Source organism: Anastrepha obliqua, chromosome 2 (genome assembly GCF_027943255.1).
Source record: "Anastrepha obliqua isolate idAnaObli1 chromosome 2, idAnaObli1_1.0, whole genome shotgun sequence".
NCBI lineage: Eukaryota > Metazoa > Arthropoda > Insecta > Diptera > Tephritidae > Anastrepha > Anastrepha obliqua.
In genome coordinates this window covers 42211095-42237042 of record NC_072893.1, presented here as the reverse complement: position 1 = coordinate 42237042, position 25948 = coordinate 42211095, and the positions used below count along the sequence as shown (strand labels likewise).

The window sequence follows — 25948 nt, the reverse complement described above, 5'->3', positions numbered from 1 at the left end:
GTGTTATGGCCACTAGAGTTATCGGTCCATATTTCTTCGAAAATGAGCATGAAACGCCGGAATCGATTTCAGGAGCTTCTTACAGAACATTGATTGAAAACTTTTTGCGGCCAATGGCGGAGCAGTATCGTAATTTGTGGTTTCAACAAGATGGAGCAACTGCGCATACGGCTAGGCAGTAGTCTTTAGTCATTAGTAGATCTTATTTGGCCTACCCTGTATAAATGGGAATTTTTTTTTTTAATATATTATGCTTTTGGTATGCTTTGAAAAGCAACAGTTTGATTGAGTCGTGGTAAAGAGGATGCAGGACGCTTTTCTTTCGACCGTCATACAATGGGATCAAACCATTTTGCACACTTTCAGGCGCGATGCTTTAAAAAGCAATTGAATTACAGAACAGCTTCTCAAAACGAAAAAAATACATCATATGCAACGTTGGATTCAATGGCCTTTTAAGTTTTATTCACTTTATTCGTAGCTGTGGCTGATGTATTGAAAGCAGCTACTACTTGAGCTCCGGATGCGACTTATCTGGTTTAATGGTTTTATGTCAAAAACACTCACTTTTATCGAAAGCAAGTGTCGCGTTAACAACTGCAAATAGATGAATTTTGATAAGCGGGCGGTCAAAGGGGCGGTCAAACGGGTATCAGAACTGTGATCACCCGAAGTATCGATCGAGTGTCCCGTCAATGATCAGGAAAGACCAAAAACAAGCGCTGAAAAATCAAAGTGATTCTACACTATACACTATATGTTGTTGTTGTTATAGCAGCATAAATATTCCCCGTGTATATACGAGGAATGCTGCTGAAGGGACAGTCCTTGGCCGGATATAAATCCGGGTCGTTCCGGTTACGTAGAACCGACTGTCGTGGGAACCTACACTATAGGTTCCTTCCACCTGCTCAAACTATTGTGCATATTATTCCCCGTTAGCGGGAACCTAGAGAATTGAAACACAATGTGGTATAGGTGTTTTTTGTCCTACAGGAATAACAAATTTCAAAATTTCAAATAAAGCCCGCATTCAATTATTATTATAATTGAGAGAGATAAACAAATACATAAATGAGCGGGAGCGACAAAAAAAAGAGTTCATAATGAATAAACGGAAGCCCAAGTGTGTATATAAAAAATATAAAAAAAATATAGAGGAATGCATGAATAGTTATATAGCAAGTGAATTAATGGCGATTCCGGTACTGGCGTTGGTCGTTGATAAAAAGGGGTGATTTGATTCAAAGTAATGGCGTTAGCAACGGTAAATGCCACATTAAATAGTAAAAAAAACAATACTACAACCAACCACATACCAATGCAACCAGAAAGTAAACAAAAATGTAAAGTGCCCACCATCACATCAACCATCATCAACGAATAGCAAGTGAACCACCATTCCAACTAACCACCAAGCGAGCCGCACAGCGATATTAGTTGGGGGCGCACAAACGATTATCGCATTGCCGTTGCTGGTGCTGCTGCAGCTGCCCATCTACAGATTCTCACACTTACGCTTAATTGTGAACGCAACAATTGCGTTCAATAAAAGTCAATGAGTAAATAAGTGAGTATATGTATTATATGATAATAACCCCATGCTTTGTATCGGGTGTTTCTTTTTTAGCTGCATGAAAACTATCTATATCGATAAGTAGGGTCGTTTGACAGCTGAGAATAACACAGTTTGTGTTGACATTTCTGTTTATTAAGGTTTGGCAGTCAACATGAATCATTGAACGCCAGAACAATGCTTCCAAAGTGTGGAAATTTACTCTGGAAAAAAAAACCTGTTCGCGAAGTTAATAGAGCACTGGTGGCAGCATTATCACCCGTTATTTCGTTCGAAATTAGGAAGGAGCCGTGGTTACGGTGACTGGCGAGCGCTTTCGAGCCATGCTGACTAAATTTTTGATTACAAAAATTAATCATCTAAACATACACGCCATTTGGTTCCAACATGACGGCGCAGCAACTTGTCGTAGAGCAGCGCTTAACAACCGATTTTTTGCAATATGCAAGCTGCTATTGACGCCATGTGGCCAGTAGTCAAGAATTGGACTGATCGGTTCGAATGGGCTGTGTAACTCGAAGCCGCAGCGGACATATTCCGAATATCAGATTCAAAAACTAAATGCCATGAATCTATCTACCAGATTATAATAAAACAAATGCATTCCAACAATATTTCTGTTTTATATAATCATTTTAAATTCTTAAGCTCCTAAAAAACCCCCCGATACATTCTTCGAAACAGGAAAAGCAACGGAAGGGATTAAATGTGTTGGAAGTGATGGCAGTAAAAATGCCAGGCGCGCAACGGGCGGTTAGGTTAGGAAATCAACACTTATAAAGTGTTGCAAATTTAATACCTGGTTTTGTCTAACACTATTCGAAAGTTGCAAAAATCCACCAGCAGTGTGAGCAATGGATTAACCTCTCTTTCATTAACCATACATATTTACACATACAGTTGCGCTTAGAATCTTAGTAGTGCTTATGGCTCATTATGTTTAAGTGGCCTCGTTTCTTTTATCAGAACAATTTTTCGCCATCCACTGTAAAATCCGTTAGATTAAGAAGTCGGCTTCAAGTTATGCAATCACTCGTTAAACTTAACCTGTTGGTTGCGTTAATTTTGCATGAAATTTTAGTTGCAACGGCTTTTTAGTCAGTCAAAATCTTAGTAGTGCGTGAAAAATTAATATTATCGCGACTATCTTTGCGAAAATTAAAAAAAAAAACGATGATGATAAGTTTATTTAATTGATATTCTGTAGCTAATGGCCAAATTTTTATTATTCCTCATTCAGTAATGTCCAGAAGGAAAAATTGCACTCCCGAGAAACGCGACCTCGTAAAACAATTGATTGCTGATGGAAAAATTTATGTGGAAGTGCAAAATATCATTGGTTGCTCACCAACAATGGTACGTAATGCCATCAAGTACAAACCAAGTGGCAAAAAGCGTGGAAGAAAGCTAGCAATATTGGCAAGAGTTAAGTCTAAAAGATGCCTTAAAAGTGTCTTCGACTGCGCGTTGAGACTGTTCGTCGGCGTTTACGTGATGACCTGGGTGCCCACAGTCTAAGAAAAGTACCGTTGTTGACAGAAACGCATGTAGAAAAGAGACTTCGATTCGCCAAAGAACATATAAATTGGCCTTCGACCAAATGGCGCAACATTTTACGGGTCGGACGAGTCGAAGATTGTCTTGTATGGTAGAAAGGGATCGCGCCAATATGTAAGACGACCACCTAACACCGAATACCAGCCAAAGTATACAACAAAAACAATAAAGCATGGTGGTTCTAGCGTTATGGTCTGGACATGCTTTTCTTGGCTAGGCGTGGGACCCATTCATTGGGTTAAGGAAATGATGACTGGCGCTTCATATGTTGATATAGTCAAGGACAATATGCTACCATATGCCAGAGAAATGCCGCTTGTTTAGACGTTTCAGCAAGACAACGACCCCAAACACACGTGCAAAGTTGCTAAGAGATGGTTTGAGGAGAGTAATGGAATGGCCGCCACAGTCACCAGACATAAGCCCCATTGAAAATTTGTGCGTTGATGTCAAAAGGAGGCAGTAGCCCAACGCAAGCCAACATCTATAATACGCAACTATGGGAAGCTGTAAAAAGCGCATGGGAGTCGATTTCGATTGAAAGATGCCAAAAACTTGTTGACTCAATGCAACGCCGTTGTGCTGCAATTCTATGTAAAGAATAAGGGTCATGCAACAAAATACTAATTTAAATACTAAACAAAACCCCATGTAAAAATACAAATAATAATAATAAAAATAAAATCACCATCATATAAAAGTTTTGTCGAAAATTTTCTCACAATTTGTTACACTACTAAGTTTTTGACCGTTTAATATTCGCTGCTGTTTTTCTAAATGTAATTTTACCTTACTGAAGTAAAATAAACGTTGGATTTTTTTGGGATCTGTTTTGTTTGACATTTGGGCTATAAGAGGGAAAAAATGCAATTTTTTATAAAAGCGTTTACACGCACTTTTTTAACCCATTCCATTTTACGTATGTGCACTACTAAGATTTTGAACGCAGCTGTACATACATATATGCATGCACAATTAATTACTTAATTGTTATAATCAAGCCACCTACAGTCAGATAAAATGCAACCTCGATAATGAGATGCTTAGATAGTTTTCAAGTCAATTGGTTTTTAGTTTGGTTAAATATTATTAATCATAAACAGAGAAATGCACTAATTAATTTTGTTGCATTATTAGCAGCCCGTAGTATCAAATACTTTGCTAGTAATATGTCAACCAACCTCATCTAATCACCGCCATTCATTTTTGCCAGTCTGTTCTATTTCCAAAAAGAAATCATCAATTAAAAAAGAGTTGTGAAAATTATCATTATAATCTAAGATAATTTGAGGTAGCAATTTCGCAAGAAAATTTTTAATAGAGAGTGTCATTTGTCCCCCGATGCAACCATTTTTCTATAGATACGGAGGACTAAATTCACCAATTTAAACGATAACCCTAACGCATAATATTCAAGATTTTTAGATGAGCTTGGAATAAGAGGAATATTACATATCCTTAACGCGCTCGCCCTGTGACGGGTGGCAAACTGAGTTGTTAGTCAAGAGACGCCTTCTAGACAACCTTTTTTGCATTTAGCTACCCAAAATAATTCTCATCAACAATTATTTTACAATATTTAGCAAAAAAAATTTAATAGTTTTTCATTTCTCTAAACTATTTTCGTGTCAAAAATGCAAATACTCAATCAAACATGAGTCTAACTAATAAACATAATGTGGCTTGCCAGTTTAATTTTTATGAGTTCGTTGTATTTCGTGATTAAGTTGGCAAGGCGATCATAGGCGATTGGTAATACTACTCAATATATTGCATTAACACCAAAAATAAAATGCTTATCACTACTGCTAGTATAATTATATTAGAAAATATTTAGATACAAACAAAAATGTATAATTTTACGCATAAAGCTTGTTTTGGTGCACCACAACCTTCTGGTTGCAATTGTAAGTCATGAGACCAGTGCATTTTCCGCGTTGCCAACACTATATAGATGATAAATAGACATCAGATTCTTATGCAAGTGCATATTTTGTTTAACATCACATGAAGTTCGCACCTAGGTAGAAACTCGTCATAATAAAATATTCAATTTGCCAAAAATCCGATCTCTAATGATAAATTTGCTATAAAACAGAAAAGCTGAGAGTTCTTTTCGAAAAGAAAAATTAATATTAGTACAGCTTCTGATAATAATTTTATATTTTTTATAATATAAATTGCTGCATTTTATAGCGATATTTAACTTATTGAGGGGGGAGCCTGCTTTAGAGGCTTGAAAAAATCGATTTTTTTGCATAAATCTCTTCCCAAACTATCCAAAAATGTGTCCTCAAAATTTCAGAAGCAAATTCAAAATATTTTCGGAGTTACAGAAGAAATTGTTAGCAAGCGTCGAGCAGGTATACGAGCGGCCGGATCGCTCGAAGTGCGATTTCTCGGTTTTTTATTTTTACGTATTTTCCTAATTGTGGGGAAAGATAGGGAAAAAGTTAAACGTCCTATCGAAACGAGATAACATTGATTGTATTCGGAATTAAATTCTCTTCTAGTTGAACCTAAAAACTGTAAGAAAGTTATGATTAACCCACTTTTTAAACAATTGTTTTTTGTTTTTCCAAAAAAGTTATTATTTTTTTAATTAGCGCAAAATTGTTGAATTTCTCACTTTTTGTTTACTTTTCTTGGTTTAACTAGAAGCTGTACTATACTAAAATAAAAAATTTTTTGGTTTCAGATGAAAATTGCGACCTGCATCTTTCCCGCCGCACGACACAGGCACACTCGAAGCGCCTCGGCAAAATGCTTGTACCAGGCATAATATGACATATATTTTAATGAAAAAATTTGAGAAGACTGTTGAACAATAAAACCTGAAAGTTTCGTTTCAATCGAAAAATTCTTTTCTTCCCAAAAAAATCCACTAAAAAATCGATTTTTTGAAACCTCTAAAGCACGCTCCCCCCTTAATCTCGACAATCTATCTCAACAAAAGGAAAAGATCAGAATTAAAAAATTATTTGAAAGAAAATTGTTTTTTTTTTTTATTGAAAGTTTATCAGAAGTATTTAACTAAAGATTAAAAACAAATTGAGTTTAAGCCAATATATCGGTAATATGTATGCTATTGATGTAAAATACTTTAATTCAAACTGATTAATGTGTACCTCTTACTCTTATTTCCACATAAGTTAAAGGCTAAAAAAAATTGATATTTTACTATAAATACTTTCCCTTCTCTCAATTATTAGCTGTAGTACATATTTAGGTGTTTTTTTTTTGTTTGTGTGTTTCTTCGGCATAAATTCATTTTCTGCCATTATCGCAAAGAACAAAAGAAATCGTAACCTACAATCAACGATTTAAGTAAGCCCCATAAACCAAAAGCTGCAAACGGACGAACGATTTATGACATTTATATCAAATTTATATCAGTACTTTAATTATAAAGCCATTATTTCCACGTACACGAAGAAACTTGCAACATTTTCTCAGCCATCCATGGTTAAAAAAATTAAACGGCAGCAGCAATCAAATCCACTAATCAAACCAGTCTTGAGGCAGCTGCACAGAATTTTATTTCATGCACGACTCTCTTCTTCAGCTGCCGCGGTCGCCGCCGCCACTCGATTCGTGTTGTAAAAAAAAAGATTAAGAAACAAACAACAAAAAAGAAAACAAAACAAAAAAAAAACGATTCATGGCTATTTATTTTTACCACAATTCTACTACTACAAGCAGCGAGTTGTTAGTATTTCTTCATCTGAGATTTCTTATTAAGACAAGCTGCGAGCCAGCCAGACCAGTTCTTAGTTCTCCTTGGCTGGTTATTGGCTCTTTTTTATTGTTTGTGTAATTCTTACATTTGGTTAGCTTTTACCATTTTTTCCTTTGTGTTTTGAAATTTATTTCTCTTGCGTTTGCCTGTACATTGGATTCGCTTCGTTTTGAAATTGTATTATGACGACGACGATGACTACGGCCAAGGCGCTTGCAACCAACCGACCAACCACCAGTTTGGTTACCCGTCAGCCTCCTCACGTTTCATCGTGTGTATGTACATACATACATGCATACATACATATGAGCTTGTTAATGTGTGTAGGTATGTGTATATATTTTTACATCAATTTTTCTTCTCCTAAAATTCTTTGAAACACCACTTTAACCAGAATTCGTGACGATTTACTTGTTCTGCCAGTTTCTAGCCGCAATCCTCACCGCGAACTATACTTTATCCATGCTTTACGCCAGCACATCATTCAGCGCGTTCTCCACTTTTATTACAATTTCCTTCAGTTTTATCAGAATTGGCGGCTTGTGTTGGCCAATTCTCTGGGGTCTTATGCGAGCAAAACCTTTGACTGTTGCCTGCCTGACAGCGCCTGACTTGGTTGACTTTTTCTTGATATTTTGCCTGCCCTTGCAGCCGCATTCCCCTGGCATACCCTTATTTTCTATCACCTGGCTGGCTGCATGTTGTTTGGCGGCTTTTTGAGGTTATGTGTGAATACCCGTTTTTATAGTGGTACATATTTGTTGCTTACTCTTAATGCGCTTATGTTATATATATATATTTCTTTTTTCTTTTTTTTTTGCTTTGTTTAAAAACGAGTTTCCTTTTCTTTCGTTTATCTATTCACCCAGCCATCCCGTGGTGTTCCTCCTCCTTCAAATGGTTACTTATCTTTTACTCAGGTAGCAACCAAAAACCTAAGCTGGTCGAGGAAATGTCAATTCATCAACATTTCGTTTGTTCGTTGCTCTTTTATTTCCATTTACACTCAGCATTTTTCTCACGTCTGTTAGTGCGAGTGTCCAGCATGGGTAATCGTGTTAGTTTCGTCCTTTACGCAAATTAAATTTAATTACTGGGTAAGCTTTAAAAACTCATTTCACTTCCGAAGGTCTATAACGTTGTACACCAGGCCAGTTTTCTGTTGTGATGCGTCTTAGTTGCAATGTCAGTGGAAAATAATTAAAGGGAAATATAGGAAATGAAAGCAACGTGAGACAAGTCGAGACATTAAAGAGCATTAAGGGATAATTTCAGAGAAACGAAAAGGCAATTAAAAACATTGAACTATTTTTAAAAACTATGCGCATAAAATGAAATTATATGAAAAAATTTGAATATTTCTGTGAGCGTGAAAATGAGAATTATTTTTCGTATGGCCTACAAATATACTGGATAATCTAATCTGAATGCTAAATCTAACATTTACGACCGAGCAGTAAAGGGGTACACCAGGACTTGAATGACAACCAAGAATCATAAACTTCTGAAAAAATAGATAAACGACTAAAAAAATAAATAAAACAAATAAAAAAAGTAAATTGAAAATAATTAAGAGCATAAATATATTAAAAAAATAAATAAATAAAAACAAAAATAAATAAAAAAATTAGAAATTTAAGACAAAATAAATAAAAAAATTAGAAATTTAAGACAAAATAAAAAAAATAATAAAAGAAATTATACAACAAACTTAAAAAAAAAATAATAAAAAAATAAAAAGAAATTTAAAAAAATAATAATAATAAAATAATAAAAAGACTAATAAAAAATAATAATAAAAACAAAATAATAAAAAAAAATAATAAAAAAAAATAAATAAAAAAAAAATAAATAAAAAAAAAAAATAAAAAAAAATAAAAATAATAATAAAAATAATAATAAATAACAATAAAAACAAAATAATAAAAAAATTAAAAAAAAAACAATTAAAAAAAAATTAAAAACAAATTAAAAAAAATAAAAAAATTATAATAAAAAAATTAGAAATTTAAGACAATAAAAAATAATAATAATATAATAAAACTAAATAAAAAAAGTAAAAAAAAAAATTTTTAATTTAAAACAAAATAAAAAAAATTTAAAACAAAAATTAAAAAAAAATTTAAAAAAACATTAAAAAAAATTAAAAAAACATTAAAAAAATTTATAATTTTAATTTAATTTAAAAATTAAAAAAGAAAGATTTATAATTTATAATTTAAATTTTTTTATTTAAAAAAATAAATACAAAATAAAAAAAACAATGTCAGATTTGTCGATTTTTCGAAATATTTTAACTACTAGTAAAAAACATCTACTATATAACATGCTCTTAAAAGTCGTCTGTCCTTTTTTCAACTTTTTTTTATTTTTATTTATTTATTTATTAATATTAAATAAAAAAGGCATTAGAAAAAGTGTTCCTCAAAAATTTTAAAAATTAATAAAAAAAAATTTCAAACAAAAATATAAATAAAAAAATTAACACATTAAAAAATTAAATAGAAATAAATAAAAATTAATAAATAAATAATAACACACTAAAAAGATATAAAAAAAGTTAAATAAAAAACAGAAATTATAAATAAATAAAATTAAGTTAAAAACCAAATGTTAAAAACAAAGATAACAATAACGTTCTCGCGGCAGTCGGTTCTACGTGACCGGAACGACCTGGATGTATGTATATTCGGCCAAGGACTGCCTACTGCAACAGCAAAAAATTGTAACTCATAGAAGTTGTTTAAATTAGAATATACGCTTAGTCCGCAACCTTCGCAATTGTTTTTAATTTTTCTCTGGCCCTATTCGTCCCAGCTAATGCCCGACGAACAGCCACAGCTTTAAATTAGACTTTTACTGTAGGGTAAAAGACTTTTAAGAGAATGTTATAGCTTTTTTTACTAGTCATTCGAAAATTCGACAAATCTGGCATCGGGAAATTTTGCAACCTTATCTTTTAAATCAACTGAACACCTTGATAAGGACAAAAACGATCCACTGAACTTAAGAAACGAGAAAATACCTGTACTCTTGCTAGATGATTTACTGATGCCAAAAAAATGTTTTTCTTCCGATCATAGAGGAATTTGTTACTCGTGACTCTAATAGACATAAAGAAAACAAAACCCTGAATCAAACATTTTTGTTCACAAGTTGATGAATTTTTGCCCACTTTACTTCCACCATTGATTATCTGATCACTTTCGTTTACAAATCTAGGACTTAACATATGACTTGCAATAAATTTTAAACTAAAAATTCAAATTTAATTTAATGACGAAGCAGCAATAAGGAACACCTGTTCCTTCAAAAGCAATAGAATTTGTTTATTCATTTATTAATATATTTGTGCCACAGTAACGAGTTACTTATATTTGTATACCTTTTGATACGCAGTTGGCAATGCGGTAAAGCCAGGCTCATAATACTGAGGCAGCTGATCTTGCTCAGCGAGTGTTTAGTTTGTCATAGATTAGCAACGCATCGGGAACAAGAGCTTTGAAACATATACCGGACGGGCGACAGATAAAAAAAAGAACATTTACATGCAATCATAACAGCAAAAAAGACACACAAAAGCAAATTGAAGACTTTTTTATGGCTTAGCTGTTAGGCTCAACAAACACGGTTAGCAGGTGAAACTGCGAATGCATTCACAATTCTTTGGCGATTTTTTTTCCTTTTTTTTATTAGTTGCCGCCAATGGTAAGCAGAAAACAACTGCTGTCGTTAGGATCGCAAATGCTTTGGAGAAGAGGAAGCAAGAGTTGCAGAAAGGTAGGAACAGGTGAAAGCTTAGAATCTGGTAAAAACATTAATAACTTCACAGCGAATACGATGCTGCATAACACTGAGTCATAGAAAGAGGATGCATGTATAATATATAAATATCTAAGTATGTAGCATATGTGTGCAGATTCGTTTGCCACTGAACAGTTTTTATTACCACTTCAGTTAAGGCTCAGTAGTTCAGCGCTTTACCACAGCCAGCGAGCTAATGGCCACACTTGCCGCCTATCGATTTTTTCGTTGTTTTGTCTTTTACTCATTGTGGTGGTTATTTTTGTTGTTGTTGTTGTTGTGTAAAATAGTTAACTTGGTCTCTAAGTCAGTTGGACAAATAGCCAGCAAGTGGTTAACTGTTTGACTGACCAACAAACAAAAACTCAGCCGGTCAGCCAGCTAGCAGTGGCTCAACGCAAAGCGCAACAAAAGCAGCAATTCGCTAAACATATGGGTGCGCGCGCATGCGCTTTACTTAGAATACAAGACACCACTATATTCGCAGCTGCTGCTGGTTGTAAATTTTTTATTTATGCTGCCATTGCAACGCAATGTTACTACTATTGCTGTTAAGGCAAAAACAAAAAGTGAATGTGATTTTTTAGCGCCTTTTAGTTTCAGTTTCAATTTCTATGCTCAGTTTCGCTTTTATTTTCAGTTACACATTCGTTTAGGCACTTAGCCATTCAGCCAGCCACCAGTTAGTCATTCACTTCATACGCCACAAGTTTTTCTTTACTTGCAGCACTTATCCACCTAACCGGACACTCACTCAATAAGTAATCAGCGAAACAAGTTGTCTCACACCAACAACACAACAAATAGTTAGCTGAATTTGACTAGAGTTTGGGTGGCCATTATTGAGAAATTGTTTTGTATGCACTCACAGTAAGTATATGACCGTTTTATTCGATTTTATGTTTTTCTTTTCTATTTTATTATGGATTTCGAAACATTTGTTTTGTATTTGGCTTTGATATGCTTGTATGAGGGTTGGCTTTACAATTTGACCTTCATAACATTTAAAACTTAATTGAAGTTATGAGGTTAGAGACCAGTATTGCAGTAATACGAACTCTCTCACAACCTCTGAGCGGACACAATGCGCTGCCGAGTTGCCAATAGATGAGAAGAAAATAAAAATCATATAAATAGCAAAGTAGGAGAATGTAAAACAAAATTAATGACATTGGAAGTAGTTGGCCTTTATTAAAAAAAAAATTAATTAAAAGTGAAAGGAAAATGCAATAGAAATATCAGTTGGCTCTGACTGAATGCAAGAATAATGATAGATGCAAGCAACTAAATAAGTATGAAATCCTGAAATGCTTCCAAAGCAATTTATAGAAATTTTAATGAAAAAACGAATAGTCAGTAAAAAATATGATATCATTACTTATGAAATTTAACATTCTTGCAATACGGTACTTACAATATGTATGAACAAATAATGGAAAGTCATACACTCGTGGCCACGCAAACCTTACCAGTAATTTTTTTCCTATAAATATGCGATTCAACTGTAGTTATAGCGGTTCTAGTCGAAATGATTTAAATTTTTATTTTGATCTACGCAAATGCTTTATTTGAAATCGAAATGCAAAATATTGACAGATGCATTTTATGAGTTTATGAGAAATCGGGCGTTGAACATAACGACTAAAAAATGTACGCCAAATGCAAGCAATTCACTCGTGATCAAAAATTGATTATTTTTACTTTAGAAAAAAGGACGAGTGCCTATTCGAAAGCTAGCGAGAAAAGTTGCACGTAGCCATTCAACAGTAATAAATTCACCCAAACCAGGATGATCTTTTGGAGCGTCAGAGTAGTTGAAACTAGGAGAAAGACATTTCCCCGAACAGATGGTGTTAATCGTAGGATTTGTTTAAATGATCGCTTTAAAAACTTCATAGAAATTAGAAAGGACCTGAAGGAACAACATGATGTAGCCATAAGTTCAAGAACTGTACGCAGGAGGCTGTAGGAGTACGGCTTGAGTACAAGAAAACCCGCGTAAAAACTGTCTAAAGAAAAAAAAATTAGTCTTGCTCGGTAGGAAAGGGCAAAATTGCGCCGTAACTGGGCCTTGAAGCAGTGGAAAACGGTAATATGGTCAGATGAGAGCAGTAGAACAACAATGGGCATACCCCTGAAGCCATATTTCAGGACGACTCCGCACCACATCATCGGGCGAAATCGGTAAGGTTTTATACGGTATTTACGATATATTCCCATGTTTATGGTTAAGAAAAATGTCATCAGTCGCCATTTTGTTTCTTACAGGTGCAGAAAATGTTTGCAGATTTCAGAATATTGCGTCCAGGAAATTATGTCGACTTCAACCCGAATGAGCACCTATAGCACAGGATGGAAAATAAAGTGGCTCAACAACACAGACCAAATTCTAAGGCAGAACTGAAAAAAGAAACAAGGTGTGGGAACAGGAATTTCTAAAAGACTTTCGTGAAAATCTCAATGCTTCAATGCCTGCCCGTGTCCAAGCAGTTATTGCCGCCAAAAATTTGTAAAACAAAATTAAAAAAAAGTATTTTAATAAAAAAAATTTTATAAAAAATAAAAAAATATTTTAATAAAGCAATTTTAATAAAAAAAATTTAAGAAAAAAGAATTAAAGGAAAAAGAATTAAAGAAAAATTTTTTTATAAAAAAAAATTAATAAAAAAAAATTAATAAAAAAAAATTAATAAAAAAAAAATTTAAGAAAAAATGAATTAAAGAAAAAAAATTTATTAAAAAAACCATATTAAAAAAAATAAGAATTCAAAGAAAAAAAATTTAATTAATATAAAAGGAACAATTTATTACTAAATAAAAAAGAAATTTAATTAAAAACAAAAATTTCATGTAAAAAAGATTAATTTAAAATATCTAATAAAAAATTTTAAATGAAAAAAGTACGTTAAGTTAAAAAAATTAAATAAACTAAAAACCAAAAAAATAAACTAAAAAATTAAATTAACCAACAAAACAAATAATATAGCAATATAAAATAAATTAAAATAAAACAAAATTAAATTAAAAAAAATTATATATTATTTAATTAAATGAAGTGAAATAAATGAAATAAAATAAAATAAATTAAATTAAATTAAATTAAACTATTATATTTTTATCTTTATTTCAATAATTAATTAATATGTGCAGTATGTATATATTATATGACGGAATAAAAAGATGTAATTATAAGAATAACCCCGATTTTCACTTTTAAGTCCAACAACGAATAAAAGTAATAGCACTTTGGGTTCTTTGTTTTCTCATAGCAGAAATAACATCGGAGATTAGCCATTTTCATTAACAGATAAGTCCAAAACAACGCCTAGAATTTTTCAGCCCAAAAGAAGTTTAATGAAGTGCTGCTGAAAAAAAAATATAATCACCATGAACACGTGTAAAAAGAACGAAAATATTCATGTTGATGTTCCATAAATGGAGGACCATATAATTTTATGCCCCATCCGAACGGAAAGATAAGTTTTTGTGAGCAACTTTTCGATGGCTAAAATACACCCGGAGACAAGGCGAATTCGTAAGGTGGTACCAGCAGTACAAAAACATAATTGACATGCATGTATTTTGATTTTGCAATTTGATGGTTGATAACTGATAATTTGCCCCGGATTACATGGATTCGACGTATTTTCCATGAATTTTAATCAGAATGTAAACAAAAAGCTAACTGTGACATTCAAACCGCCAAAACAAAAGAAAGAAAAAAAAAACAAATCAGCTGCTCTAATAACATAACCTCATGTGTCTTGCTCAGAAGTTTTCTATTGCATGTCGTGGACTGATCGCTATTAGAAAAACAGGATCTGCTACCTACCTGTACGTACAAACACACACGCAATTAATAAAGAAGTATATAAAGAATTTCGGTTATAAAATAAAAAGGGAGTGGAGCGCGCGCAAAGCAAGCAAATGTTACAAAAGTCATTAAGAAAAAATGTAAAGTCTAAATTCAAAAATGCGTTAACTGATTAAGAATCCATTAAAAATTCAGCACGCATAGTTTTAAGGCAAAAAGCCACCTACGCAAGTGTACACTAACACGAAAATGTATAAGTAAAAAATTAAAAAAATTTATAAAAAATCGTCACGCATAAATGTCGATATAAATTCCAGAAGTGATTTCTATTTTATTTTATTTTATTTTTATTTTATTTTTTTTTTTTTTGTTGGTTACTGCCAGCGAGCAATCAACCTACAAATGTATGTAATACCATTTCCTCACGTTTTAAACAGAAATATGTATGTATTACCTCAAGTTGAAGAGGCTGATTTGATTGTTTGTTGTGAAATGTACATACGAGTACTTTAGGGGGCTTATATAGTAGCTGGGTGGTTGGGTTGAGTTGCCGCCGCCACTGGTCAACGAACTGCTCGCAAACGCTTCGTGTGGCACAAAAACAAAAAATATTACCCATGGCAAAAAAAAGAGAGTGCCTCTACTTCGGCACCATCATAATCAACAAAAAATGTTTGCGTAGATTTGCTGATATATACCACATATATACATCTTTTTTTTATTGTTTAATCTATAGCGGTAATGAAGGTGTTGGTTGCCGTTGTTGATCGAAGCAGCGCATGTGAAGAGCCCAGACGAACAGCGAGGATAAGGTTGACGGCTTGCTTTACGCTCGACTGGGTTCGGCGTATTCAGTCAGCCAAGCACCTATCCAACCAACTACTGAAACAGGGAAAAGAGTTAGTCAAGCACCCAAACAGCCAACCATAGCCAACCAGCCATCAGCCAAGCAAATGAGACCCAAGCGCGGCTTAATTTAAGCGTTTCATGCGGCATTACCATTTATTGTATCCCTTATTATTTTTCGTTTTTGTATCCACATACTTTCGGTGGTGTTCTTCTTTTCGTTAATGGTCTTCTGTAGTCAAGCGTTTGGGAAATCAACAACGTGAAACAACAAATGAGCCGAAGCGCCATAGAAAGTGGGTAGCTGTGGGTGCCAATGAAAGGATCAGCATTGTGCAGTTTCTTAGTCACTGTATACATGTATGTATGTATGTATATATACACTTACGGAAAAAATAATAGAACCGCAAATGAACGATATTTTCTTTCTCAACACTGTCACGGAAAAATGATCAAAAATCAAGAAAAAACTTTAACTTTATTTACTAAAATGTAATGGACTATAAAACTAAGTACCCATTTTTTTTAAACTGATTAAAAAGTTTGATGTGATGAAATTTTAATGCCAATTTTATGAACTTTTATAAATCTTGTACAAATCTTATAAAATATATTTGTAGAATGAATTTTATTTTTACAAAAAAAAATTAAAAATGTAAATAAAAAAAAAAAAAAAAAAAAAAACGTAGCAGAAAAACATTTCCCCATGCATATACGGGGAGTACTACAGGAGTGGCAGTGCTTGGCCGAATATATAGTAACGTCGTTCCGGTAACGTAGAACCAACTGTCGGGACATCAAAATAAAAGTAGTAAAAGCTGTTTAAAAAAAATATCGTGATTCTATTATTTTGCCCATAAGTGTATGTAGTATTAATAATTTTGCTTTTGATAAACTTTTTTACTTAATGAAAAAAATTAGTTTAAGTCGTGAAAATCTTTATATTGGTCTTCACGCGCTCCATTGCTTGGCTCCTTTTAGACTGCAGCCGTCTAGTTCCCAAGTGTCAAATATGATTGACGTACGACGCCATTTGCAAAAATTATAGAACTTTCGATATGGTGATTAATTTTGTGCCTTTTGTATGTACATAAATTCTGATATAAAATTAAAAAAAAAAAAACAAGAAACTTAACTATTTTACAAATTTTAATTAAATATTCAGGGGCATGTGTGAGTTTTTAAATTTGACAGATCTGTCATAGATCAAAGTTGGGATTATCATTTGAACCCAATAAAACAGACAAATTATGAAATACTTTGAAGTAATCGAACGGATTTATTAAAGAAATAAATCTACTTTTCTTACTAATTCATTGGTTGTTTACCTAAAAAGGCTAGATAACGGTAAACATTTATTTCCACGTAGTCATAGTTTTTCTCATGAATTTAGCAATATTTTTTAGAGCGATTCAGTCAGTCAAAAGGAATTCAATTGAAGAAAATTAAAATAAATAAAAAACGCATTTCAAATTTAAAAATAAGAAAAGTAATATTAGCAACATTCTTTAACCACTTTCTCTTTGAAATGATCGAATTTCGCATGATATGTAGACATACTATTAGCAACAGCTTGACTTTTTTATTTTCATCATATTTGCCCTTTTTATTGTCATTCACTAATTTGGCCTCCTTTTTATGGCTACTAATACATTCAACAATATGTATGTACGCATGTTTGCGGTTAATGCCCGTTTCGCAAATGGCTTTACCGAAGCCAGTAAATACGACGCTACTATATACGGCACATTAACACATTAGGGCGGGTTAATATTTCTCTGCTCAATTGCATTATTCCGCTAAGTAAAAATGTTCGAGTGCGAGCAACACAAGCCAGAATTCAAAGAGAATACAGTATCAATACTAATGACATTGTGATGAATCCAGTGAAACGTTGGTACCGCAATCGCTCAAAAAAAAACGAGCATTAAAAAGCCTTCATATGCTTCAGCCTTCGATGAGCCCAAAACCACTTTTGACTACAAAAAAGCCTGAAATCGATTGAGGTAGACAAAGTAACGCCAAGTCAAACCAGTCAAATTAAAAAATTTTCTGTAGCAGTTCAGCGCTTCAGCGCTTCGAAAACCCGAGAAGAGAGAAAAATTCTAACAAAATATGGATAATATAACATATTTTTTTAAAAAATTAAAACTATGCCAATTGATATTTTATGAAAAAATTTGAGAAACAGAAATAGTTCAATCGTTAGAACTCATAACTGATATTTCGGAGATCAGGTGTCCTCCTCAGACACTTTATATATGGACTGCGCCACACTGTGCTGCTGTAACTGAGTTGACTGACTGAGTGATAGATTACAAAATATGACACCTACAATTCAGCAGATTCTGTCATATTCATGAGAGCGCCGTGATTCGATTGGCCCTGGGTTCGACGACGCCCACAAAATGATGACACATTAAATAACACAAAAACAAACCAATCGACACTCGGCAGACAATTGCAAAACTCCATCCAGGTGCATTTCTGGCTTCAAATCATTTGGCTAATAAAAAACATCTGTCTTTCGGAGGCGTCATAAAACTGAAGATCACAACGTTGGAAAATATTGTAAAATGGTGAATCACCTTCCGAAACTGCGAACAAATTACGTTATTAGCCGTTTTCGTGATGTGCATTGACCATCATCACGCAGCTGAGATTTGACTCCGTTGAATAATCAAGATAAATGTCATGCTAATCATTCGTCAGCAATGATTGACGTTCTGAAGAACGAAATCGCCAGACATCGATCAAATACAGAGCTCCATTACAAGGTTCATATTGTTGTTGTTGTAGTAGCATAAACATTCCCGATACTTACATACGGGGAATGCTGTTGGAGCGACAGTCCTTGGCCGGATATAAATCCGCGTCGTTTCGGTAACGTATGTTAGAACCAACTGTCGTGGAAACGTGGGTTTATCGTATCGGCTACTGTAAGGCGGGGAAGATGAAATTTCGGAATGCAATGAAATAGTGTTCCATAATTGGCCGCAAGGATTGTACTTTCAAATAAAAACAACTCAAATTCAAAAAGTCATTCGCTTCTTACTTTACCAAGTTTCGAACGTTAGATGGCCCGCTCCGTACATTTATTCAAGAGTCTTCTAATATTTTTCCTTAGCGCTGAATTAAAAATATTTTTTTTTAATAAATAAATAAATAAAATAAATTTTTTTTAATAAATAAAAATATTTTTTTTTAATAATAAAAATATTTTTTTTTTAATAATAAATAAAAATATTTTTTTTTAATAATAAATAAAAATATTTTTTTTTAATAATAAATAAAAATAATTTTTTAACACGAAATAAAAATAATTTTTTTTAATAAATAAATATAATTTTTTTTTTTTTAATAAATAACAATAATTTTTTTTTTATAAATAAAAATAATTTTTTTTTATAAATAAAAATAATTTTTTTTTAATAAATAAAAATATTTTTTTAATAAATAAAAATAATTTTTTTTAATAAATAAAAATAATTTTTTTTTTAATAAATAAAAATATTTTTTTTTTAATTCCTTATGTTCAATATTGAAATCAATTTTATTATTTTGTGGTGAAAAGCAGCAAAACCTTTTTGCGTGATCATATACATATGTATGTATGTATATATGTTCTTCATACTCTCACCTCTTCAATAACGCTACGAGTAAAATACGTATGTTAACATGATTGTTATATACGGCTCTCATTTCTCCCATAACATTTGAGACCCTTCCTAATCTACAATACATATTCAAATTTATGTACATCGTATTTACACGTGCACGATATCCAGGGGTAGGGCAACAGCCAGTAAATCTGGTATTTAATTAGCACACCGAAACCGGAACGCTATTAAATGCAAACAATAAATAACAAAAGTAGGAATTTTATATAAATGAGCGCCGAGTAGCAGAAACGCATGGAGAGCGGCGGCGTAAATAAATATTTATATTAAAGCGTAAATAAAATGCAGTAGAAAGGAAGTTAGTAAAATATGAGTTGATAAAAAAGAAACAGTGAGAATTTATTTATATGCGGTTGATTAAAATTTAGAAGTGCTACAAGAACAATGAATGTGACCTACATTTAAGAGGATATTACATTTTAAATAATAGAGGGGCGAAGAAATCGACCTTTCTTATAATTTTTCATTAGACGCAACCACGAAAATTTGATATCGGACTTATAAAAATCGCTGAAGTGGGGCGTGACAAAGTTTTCTTTCATACAAAGTTTTTAAAACAGCTATTACTCTTTGCAGCATTACAGCAAAATGCAATCAAAAGATGTTGTGGATGCTGGTAAATGAAATCAAAATAAGTTTTAATTATTATAGAATTGCCCTGCTTTGTTTTTTCTCTGTTTGATGTGTTTCTTTTTTTTTTGACATTTCATTTTCTTAATTTGACAGACGCTTCACTCATTAAACAGACTTCATAGGGTTGCATTAAGAAACTGTTTCAAATTTAATGAGAATTAAGTATTAATTAATTAATATTGAAGTGTTAATTGGAAATAAATAATTTTTGTACCGTAAATTGGTTTACAATATAGGCTTCATGTCAATTAATTGCCTGTTTGAACCGTTTCAAATGCATAAGAATATATTTCGGGTCATCTCTCGCCAACAGCACGTGGTTTTTTATCGTGATAGTATTGGAATTCATAGCTTTAAATCCACTGCAAAACACCTACCATCCCTCTCTGAACGCACATACGAGAATATATTACTGTTACTGATTAGGAAAATACTCATGAGAGCGTACTATATCCGTATGCAGTAATGTAATTAACAGAACCGTCATAATACAATAATAAATACCACAATAAATGTAGCAATAATATAAATACACTCACACTGGAACATATAAAGCAGAAAAGTCGGAACCTCACTAAATACAGATAATGATTTAACAGCGATAAGAGTCTATAGTATACTCTGGACAATGTGAATTTGAGTCATGCATAGAGTTAGCAATAGTCGAAAAAAATGTTAAACTAACAATGTAATACGATGCGATTGATTGATCATGTGGTGGTGGGTAAAACGAATAATGTGCCACATGGTATATAATCGTCAACAGGTATAGTAATGAAGCGTAAGCGAATATTAGACGTACGGGAAAAAGGTTAAATTTAAGTTGAGAAAAAAAAAAGTTAAATAAAATAATATAAAACACAATGGAACTAAAATGAAATATGTATGTATGTACATACTACATATGTACATATGTAACAACAAAATATAAAAACGCTTTTCTCAACAACATCCTATTTACAGGCAAATGAACCTAAAAAATAAGAAAAACATATATTCCACACAAAGCAACAAAAAAAAATGCTAAAAAGATATCAAAAGTAAATAACTCTTAAGAAAACAAAAACGTAGTACTGTAAAAATGTAGTATTGTATGGGTATGTGCATACTTGCACTTACACAACAGAGTAAAAAAAATTCGGTCAAGTGCTCTTTATTTTTACATTTATTTAGCGAGTTTTGAAACTGTGGGCTGTGTGCTTTTATTATTGTTGGCCTGACTGAAATTATTTCCTTTTTTCAATGCTTACTTTTGTTTGTATTATCGTCTACGAAATGTCTGGCCCAAACGACAAAACTGTTTAACTTTGTTGGTACGTAGACTTGCAGAGTAAAATGGCTGTTTTTAGTAACCAACAAGGAAATGTTATGGCGTAACAAGAGGCGACAGAAAATCTTCACACAATAGCAGGCACAAGCTTTATTAAAGCCTTTCCACATACAGTGAATATCTTTACCAAGCTCAAAAACCTCAAGAAAAATATGTAAGTGTAAGTGTTGGAAAATTAAAGATGAGAAATTAAATAAGTAAATGTAGGAAAATTAAAGATGAGAAATTAAATAAGTAAATGTATGGAAATTAAAGATGAGAAATTAAATCAAAACATATTGTAAATTGGTCATAAAAAGTGCAAAAATAATTCATTTATAGATATAATATCTATATATACCTTAAATATTAATGAAGTTATGTTGCACGTGGCTACAGTCGCCCAATGTCACGAACTCAATCTAGCTGGATCTCGCCGCTTTCATCTTTCTGTTTCATTAATATTTCTGAATATGATTTTTTTTCTACTTTTTAATGTTAAAATATTGCAACTCCCCGATTTGTGTTGAGGATATTATGTCATAAATAACTCACATTATGTACATACAAATGTGTGTTTGCCAACATTTCGGTACATTCGGTTGAACACGCGCATGTCTTTTGCCAGCTTTTTTATTTGCGCGGGTATTACATATGTACGTACATATGAACATAGCTATATTTTTTTTGTTTGCACAAAAATTTGCATGTGACTTTTTGGTCCCTGTTTAGTACGAATGTGGTGACAAAAACCGATGTAACTGCACGCGCGAAAAAACAAAAGCGCCGAACGGTAGAAAAAATCAACACACAAAAAAGAACTGGCACAAAAATGCAAACTAGGTCGTTCATTGCCTTTGCGTTACTAGGCAGTTACTGGGAAAGTTACATGGGCACAGTAACTTTATCAATTTAAATGTTTTAATTTTAATTAGATATCTAGTTTTGAAAAGCAAATTGCCGTCAATTACCTTTGAAATATTTCGACAGAAATTACTTTTTAACTACATATGTATGATATGTACAGACAGTGGTGTTCACGAGTTTGGCACTTTATGCTAAGGCAGCATTAATTTTTCGTCTTAGCATACTAAATAATTACTAACATTTTTCTTGGATAGCTGCTTAGTAAGCAGGAAACAAGCACCGCTGTAATCAGTGTTTGATATTTTCCTTCCTTCCTCATAAAACTCATTCACGTGCAAGTTGTATCAGTTAGAGCTGGACTCGAATTTAGCAGAGATAAGAAAACTTTATTTTCACGTTACTCATTTTAGCTGATTCACATTCTTTGGTACGTTTCTACGTTAGATTACCTCTATAAACTAAGATAAAAAAAAAAAAACTTTGGTTATAAATCAAAGTGAAAGGACCCTGGTGCCGCTGTTCAGCTTACTTAGAACTTGAAATCACCTGGCGGCACAATTATGAAAATATCGAAGCATTTGCGATGTTCTAAAGAGATGATTTATAATCCGCTTAAACATATTCAGAAATATGGTAGCGCAAAAATGAGGCAAGACCCAGAGCCCGAAAAATTTCCACGACACTCGGTTCTACGTTACCGAAACGATCCGGCCAAGGACTGTCACTCCAGCAGCATTCCACGTATGTAAGTATGGGGAATGTTTATGTTGCTACAACAACTACAATAACAGCCCGAAAAATCACTTGTAGAGAAAATAAGTTGATATGCATAGCCTCATTGGTAGACGATTGAATGAAAAATGTACGTGGGTGCATAGTGCAATGTAATCCGCTTGTTACAGAAAAGAACTAGAAATCCAGAATTCACTCCGCCAAAGAGCACATACATATCAACAAAACCGTTAGGTTTTGAGAAAGCATTTTGTGGGATGATACATCGCAGTGCTGACGTTTCGGATCCGTTGGGAAAATGAATATTTGGCGTCCACCGAACAAGTGGAGAGATTCCCTTTACATACAAAACTCTATTAAGCATGGCGGTTGTACATGGCTCGCCGTAGATGCGATTCATAAAACAAACCCAACACCTTTATAAATGCGTCATAACAGACGTAGTGGTATCAAGCAGAAGAAAATTTGGATTTGCATAGTAAATTGAAAACTTTGAAGACGTTTTTTGCGACATTTAGATTTTTTGAGTTCAGATACTATTTAAGTAAAGGAGCGAAATGTACATACATATGCCTATAAAATTATTAAGTGTAATATATGTAGTAAAATATGTGTAAAAATAGTTTTTTTTTCACTCACCGCTGTGGCATTCTGTTGCTGTTGCTGCAATTGTTGTTGCTGTTGCTGCTGGTGCTGTTGTTGCTGCTGCTGTGCCTGTTGAGCCTGCTGCTGTTGCTGTTGTGCCGCTTGCTGTTGTTGCTGCTGCTGCTGTTGCTGTTGCTGCTGTTGCTGTGCCTGTTGTTGCTGCTGTTGTTGTTGCTGTTGCAACTGTGCGGCGGTATTAGCATCTATCTGTCCAGAATTCGCAGCCGAATACCACCACTGTGAACCGGGTACCGCTGCCGCTGCAGCTGCTTGTGCCATATTAAGACGATAGTCGTAGCCGGTAGAACCGGCCGCATTTGAGGTAGCGACCACCTGTGCCATGGTCGTGGCTGGATTTGGGAAGCTACTGGCCATTTTATAGGTAAATAACTGTTGAGTGCCTACACCAGAAGTGGTGTTGGCATTATTTTGATGTGCTTGCTGTTGATTTTGTTGCACGACCACTTGATGGGCCTGCTGTTGCTGTAATTGTTGCTGTTGCACTGCCTGCTGCTGTTGCTGCGCAGCCAACTGCTGCTGATAGTGTTGAAGAGTTTGCTGATCAATGGTTTGTTGTTGTTGTTGCTGTTGTTGTTGTGACGCGGCCGCCGCGAGCGCACCAGGCCACCAAAGGGCGGCCTCGGCTGCGGTCGCTTGGCGGTTGCCCCACGCGCCATGCTCTGACATTCTGGTGGGCGATTGTGTGCTTGCGTATATTCACGATTACAAAAGCGCGCGATATAAGGATATGGAAAGGGTCACACTATTTTTGACTAATATGCTAAATTTTTTATTCAAATAGCACGACAAATTTACAGCGCATTCGCGTACTCGTTTTCAAGGAAGACAATTATTTGTTTTCAATTTTTCGCAAACCGGCTATATTGGAGAATATATGGATGCTCAGTCGGAGTTTTAGGTATTATGCACACTCGTAGCATTTATTTAATTTATAATTTTTATATAACGACTTCAATTTTGACTAATTTTTTTTTTATATAAAATTAATTCTTTTTCACGCTATTTCATTGCACAAAATTTAAGGCATATACATGGTGTGCGGAAGGTTTACTTTGTAATATTTTTGGCTTTATTGCATTACTTTGGGTGTACAACATCGACGCCTTTGCTTTGGTTTGATTGATACACCACCATCGGTGGCTGCAATTATGCACTTTACACCCAGCACTAAGCGCTGCTATACAAAAGAACGCTGTTAAATGAAGTATTGCTTCTATAAACCATGTGCCGCTTGAGAAAGCGATAAATTCACTTAATGTTGATACAATCTTTGGATGCGTCTTTGACGAAGCAGTTAGAGCTTTTTGCAGATATACGCGAAACTCGCTCGTGGACGTTGTGAATTCTTTAAATGCCAACACTAGTGTTGTGCACAGCATTTGCGCCAATTTTGTGTTTTTATTTCACACGACCTCGCAAAATTGAAAAAAAAAAAAATCACAATTGTCGAATTGTTCACGTGTAATTTCTTTGATTTTTAGGTATTAATTGCCCCGTGTTATTTTTGATTGCTTTGCAACGTTTGGATTTAGCCACGAAATTAATTTATATGCATTCCTATGGCAAATTTCTTTTCTTCACTTTAGTATTTCTTGCCGACCGACGATTGCTTTAAACTATACCGTTACACCTTTAAATCACTTCACAATCGATTATAATGCAGCTGTCCTTTTTACCATTTACATATTTATTTTGTACTAGTTACTGTAGTTTCCTGTGGAAAATTCAGTAGATATTTTTCTCAAAATTTTACACGCGGCGCGCTTAGACGTATAATGTGTGGTGAACGAACCACGAACGAGCTAGTAAAGTGTGTGTGCAGTAGAAACAGGCAAGAAAAAATACATCAAAGATACAAAGAGGAGGAGGGGCAATACCAACAACAAGAAGAAGCTTCAACGACGATCCGCCATTTAACAAAAAGCGGTGTTCGCATTCACGGTCGTGTGGTTGGTCGGCGTCGTTTCTCGCGCATTCATTGCGACCGCCGTTGTTATTATTGCCTTTTGACTTGTCTTCGCAACGGCTGCAAACGAATGTGGCTATAATACAGCGGTGTTAGTGTTGTTGTGCTAACGTGCATACATGAATGTATGTACATATATATGTATTTATGAACGCGTATATGAGCTGTGATGTGTTGATGCGCTCGGAAACGTGTTTTGCGCGCATTTTTTGATTACCGTGTTCTTTGCGTATTTCAGTTCAACTATTCGCGTGAACTTGTGCTTTCAATTTCCTTGGCTAAATCTCTTTGGCTATCTTTATTTTTAAATAATGCTTTTAATTCTCAAATAAAGATTATTGCTCCTAATGTTAAACGTTCAAATGGTACCCTGCCGTAGCCAAACACAATCATCATTGATAACAAATGGCAAAATTGCATGCCATTTATTAATTGTTATGCATATACGGTTCACATGAATTTCATTCACAATGGATGGCTACACAGCGACGTACATATGTATGTACACATGTTTAGAGAATAGCAAACAAAATTGAGTGAAAGTCAAAACGCTGAAGCACGTTTTACTCATTGAATTTTAGAAAATCGATTGCAACAACAAAAAAAAAGCTGGAAATTACAACGGCTTACAGATACTTAAATAAAGCCAGATCTAAATACATATGCATGTATGTATGTTCTTCAATTATAAAAGCAGCATCATGCCGTATGCACATTTTATTACACGAAACTCGTAAAGTAAACATTAACATCTCTATT

The 25948-nt window shown here is 33.6% G+C and overlaps 1 protein-coding gene across 7 annotated transcripts in view; it reads right to left on the bottom strand.

The window, feature by feature from the left end:
- The window catches only part of LOC129239670 (high mobility group protein DSP1), a 95316-nt gene that overhangs the window by 46274 nt on the left and 23094 nt on the right, over positions 1-25948 (bottom strand). For 2 of the 7 annotated variants that reach the window (XM_054875355.1, XM_054875357.1), the window contains exon 2: positions 23197-23760. In XM_054875355.1, coding sequence (XP_054731330.1) covers positions 23197-23760 — 564 coding nt within the window. Of the gene's footprint in view, positions 1-23196; positions 25360-25948 lie in introns of those variants that run through there. The other 5 variants (XM_054875358.1, XM_054875360.1, XM_054875359.1 and 2 more) reach the window with 3 other exon arrangements.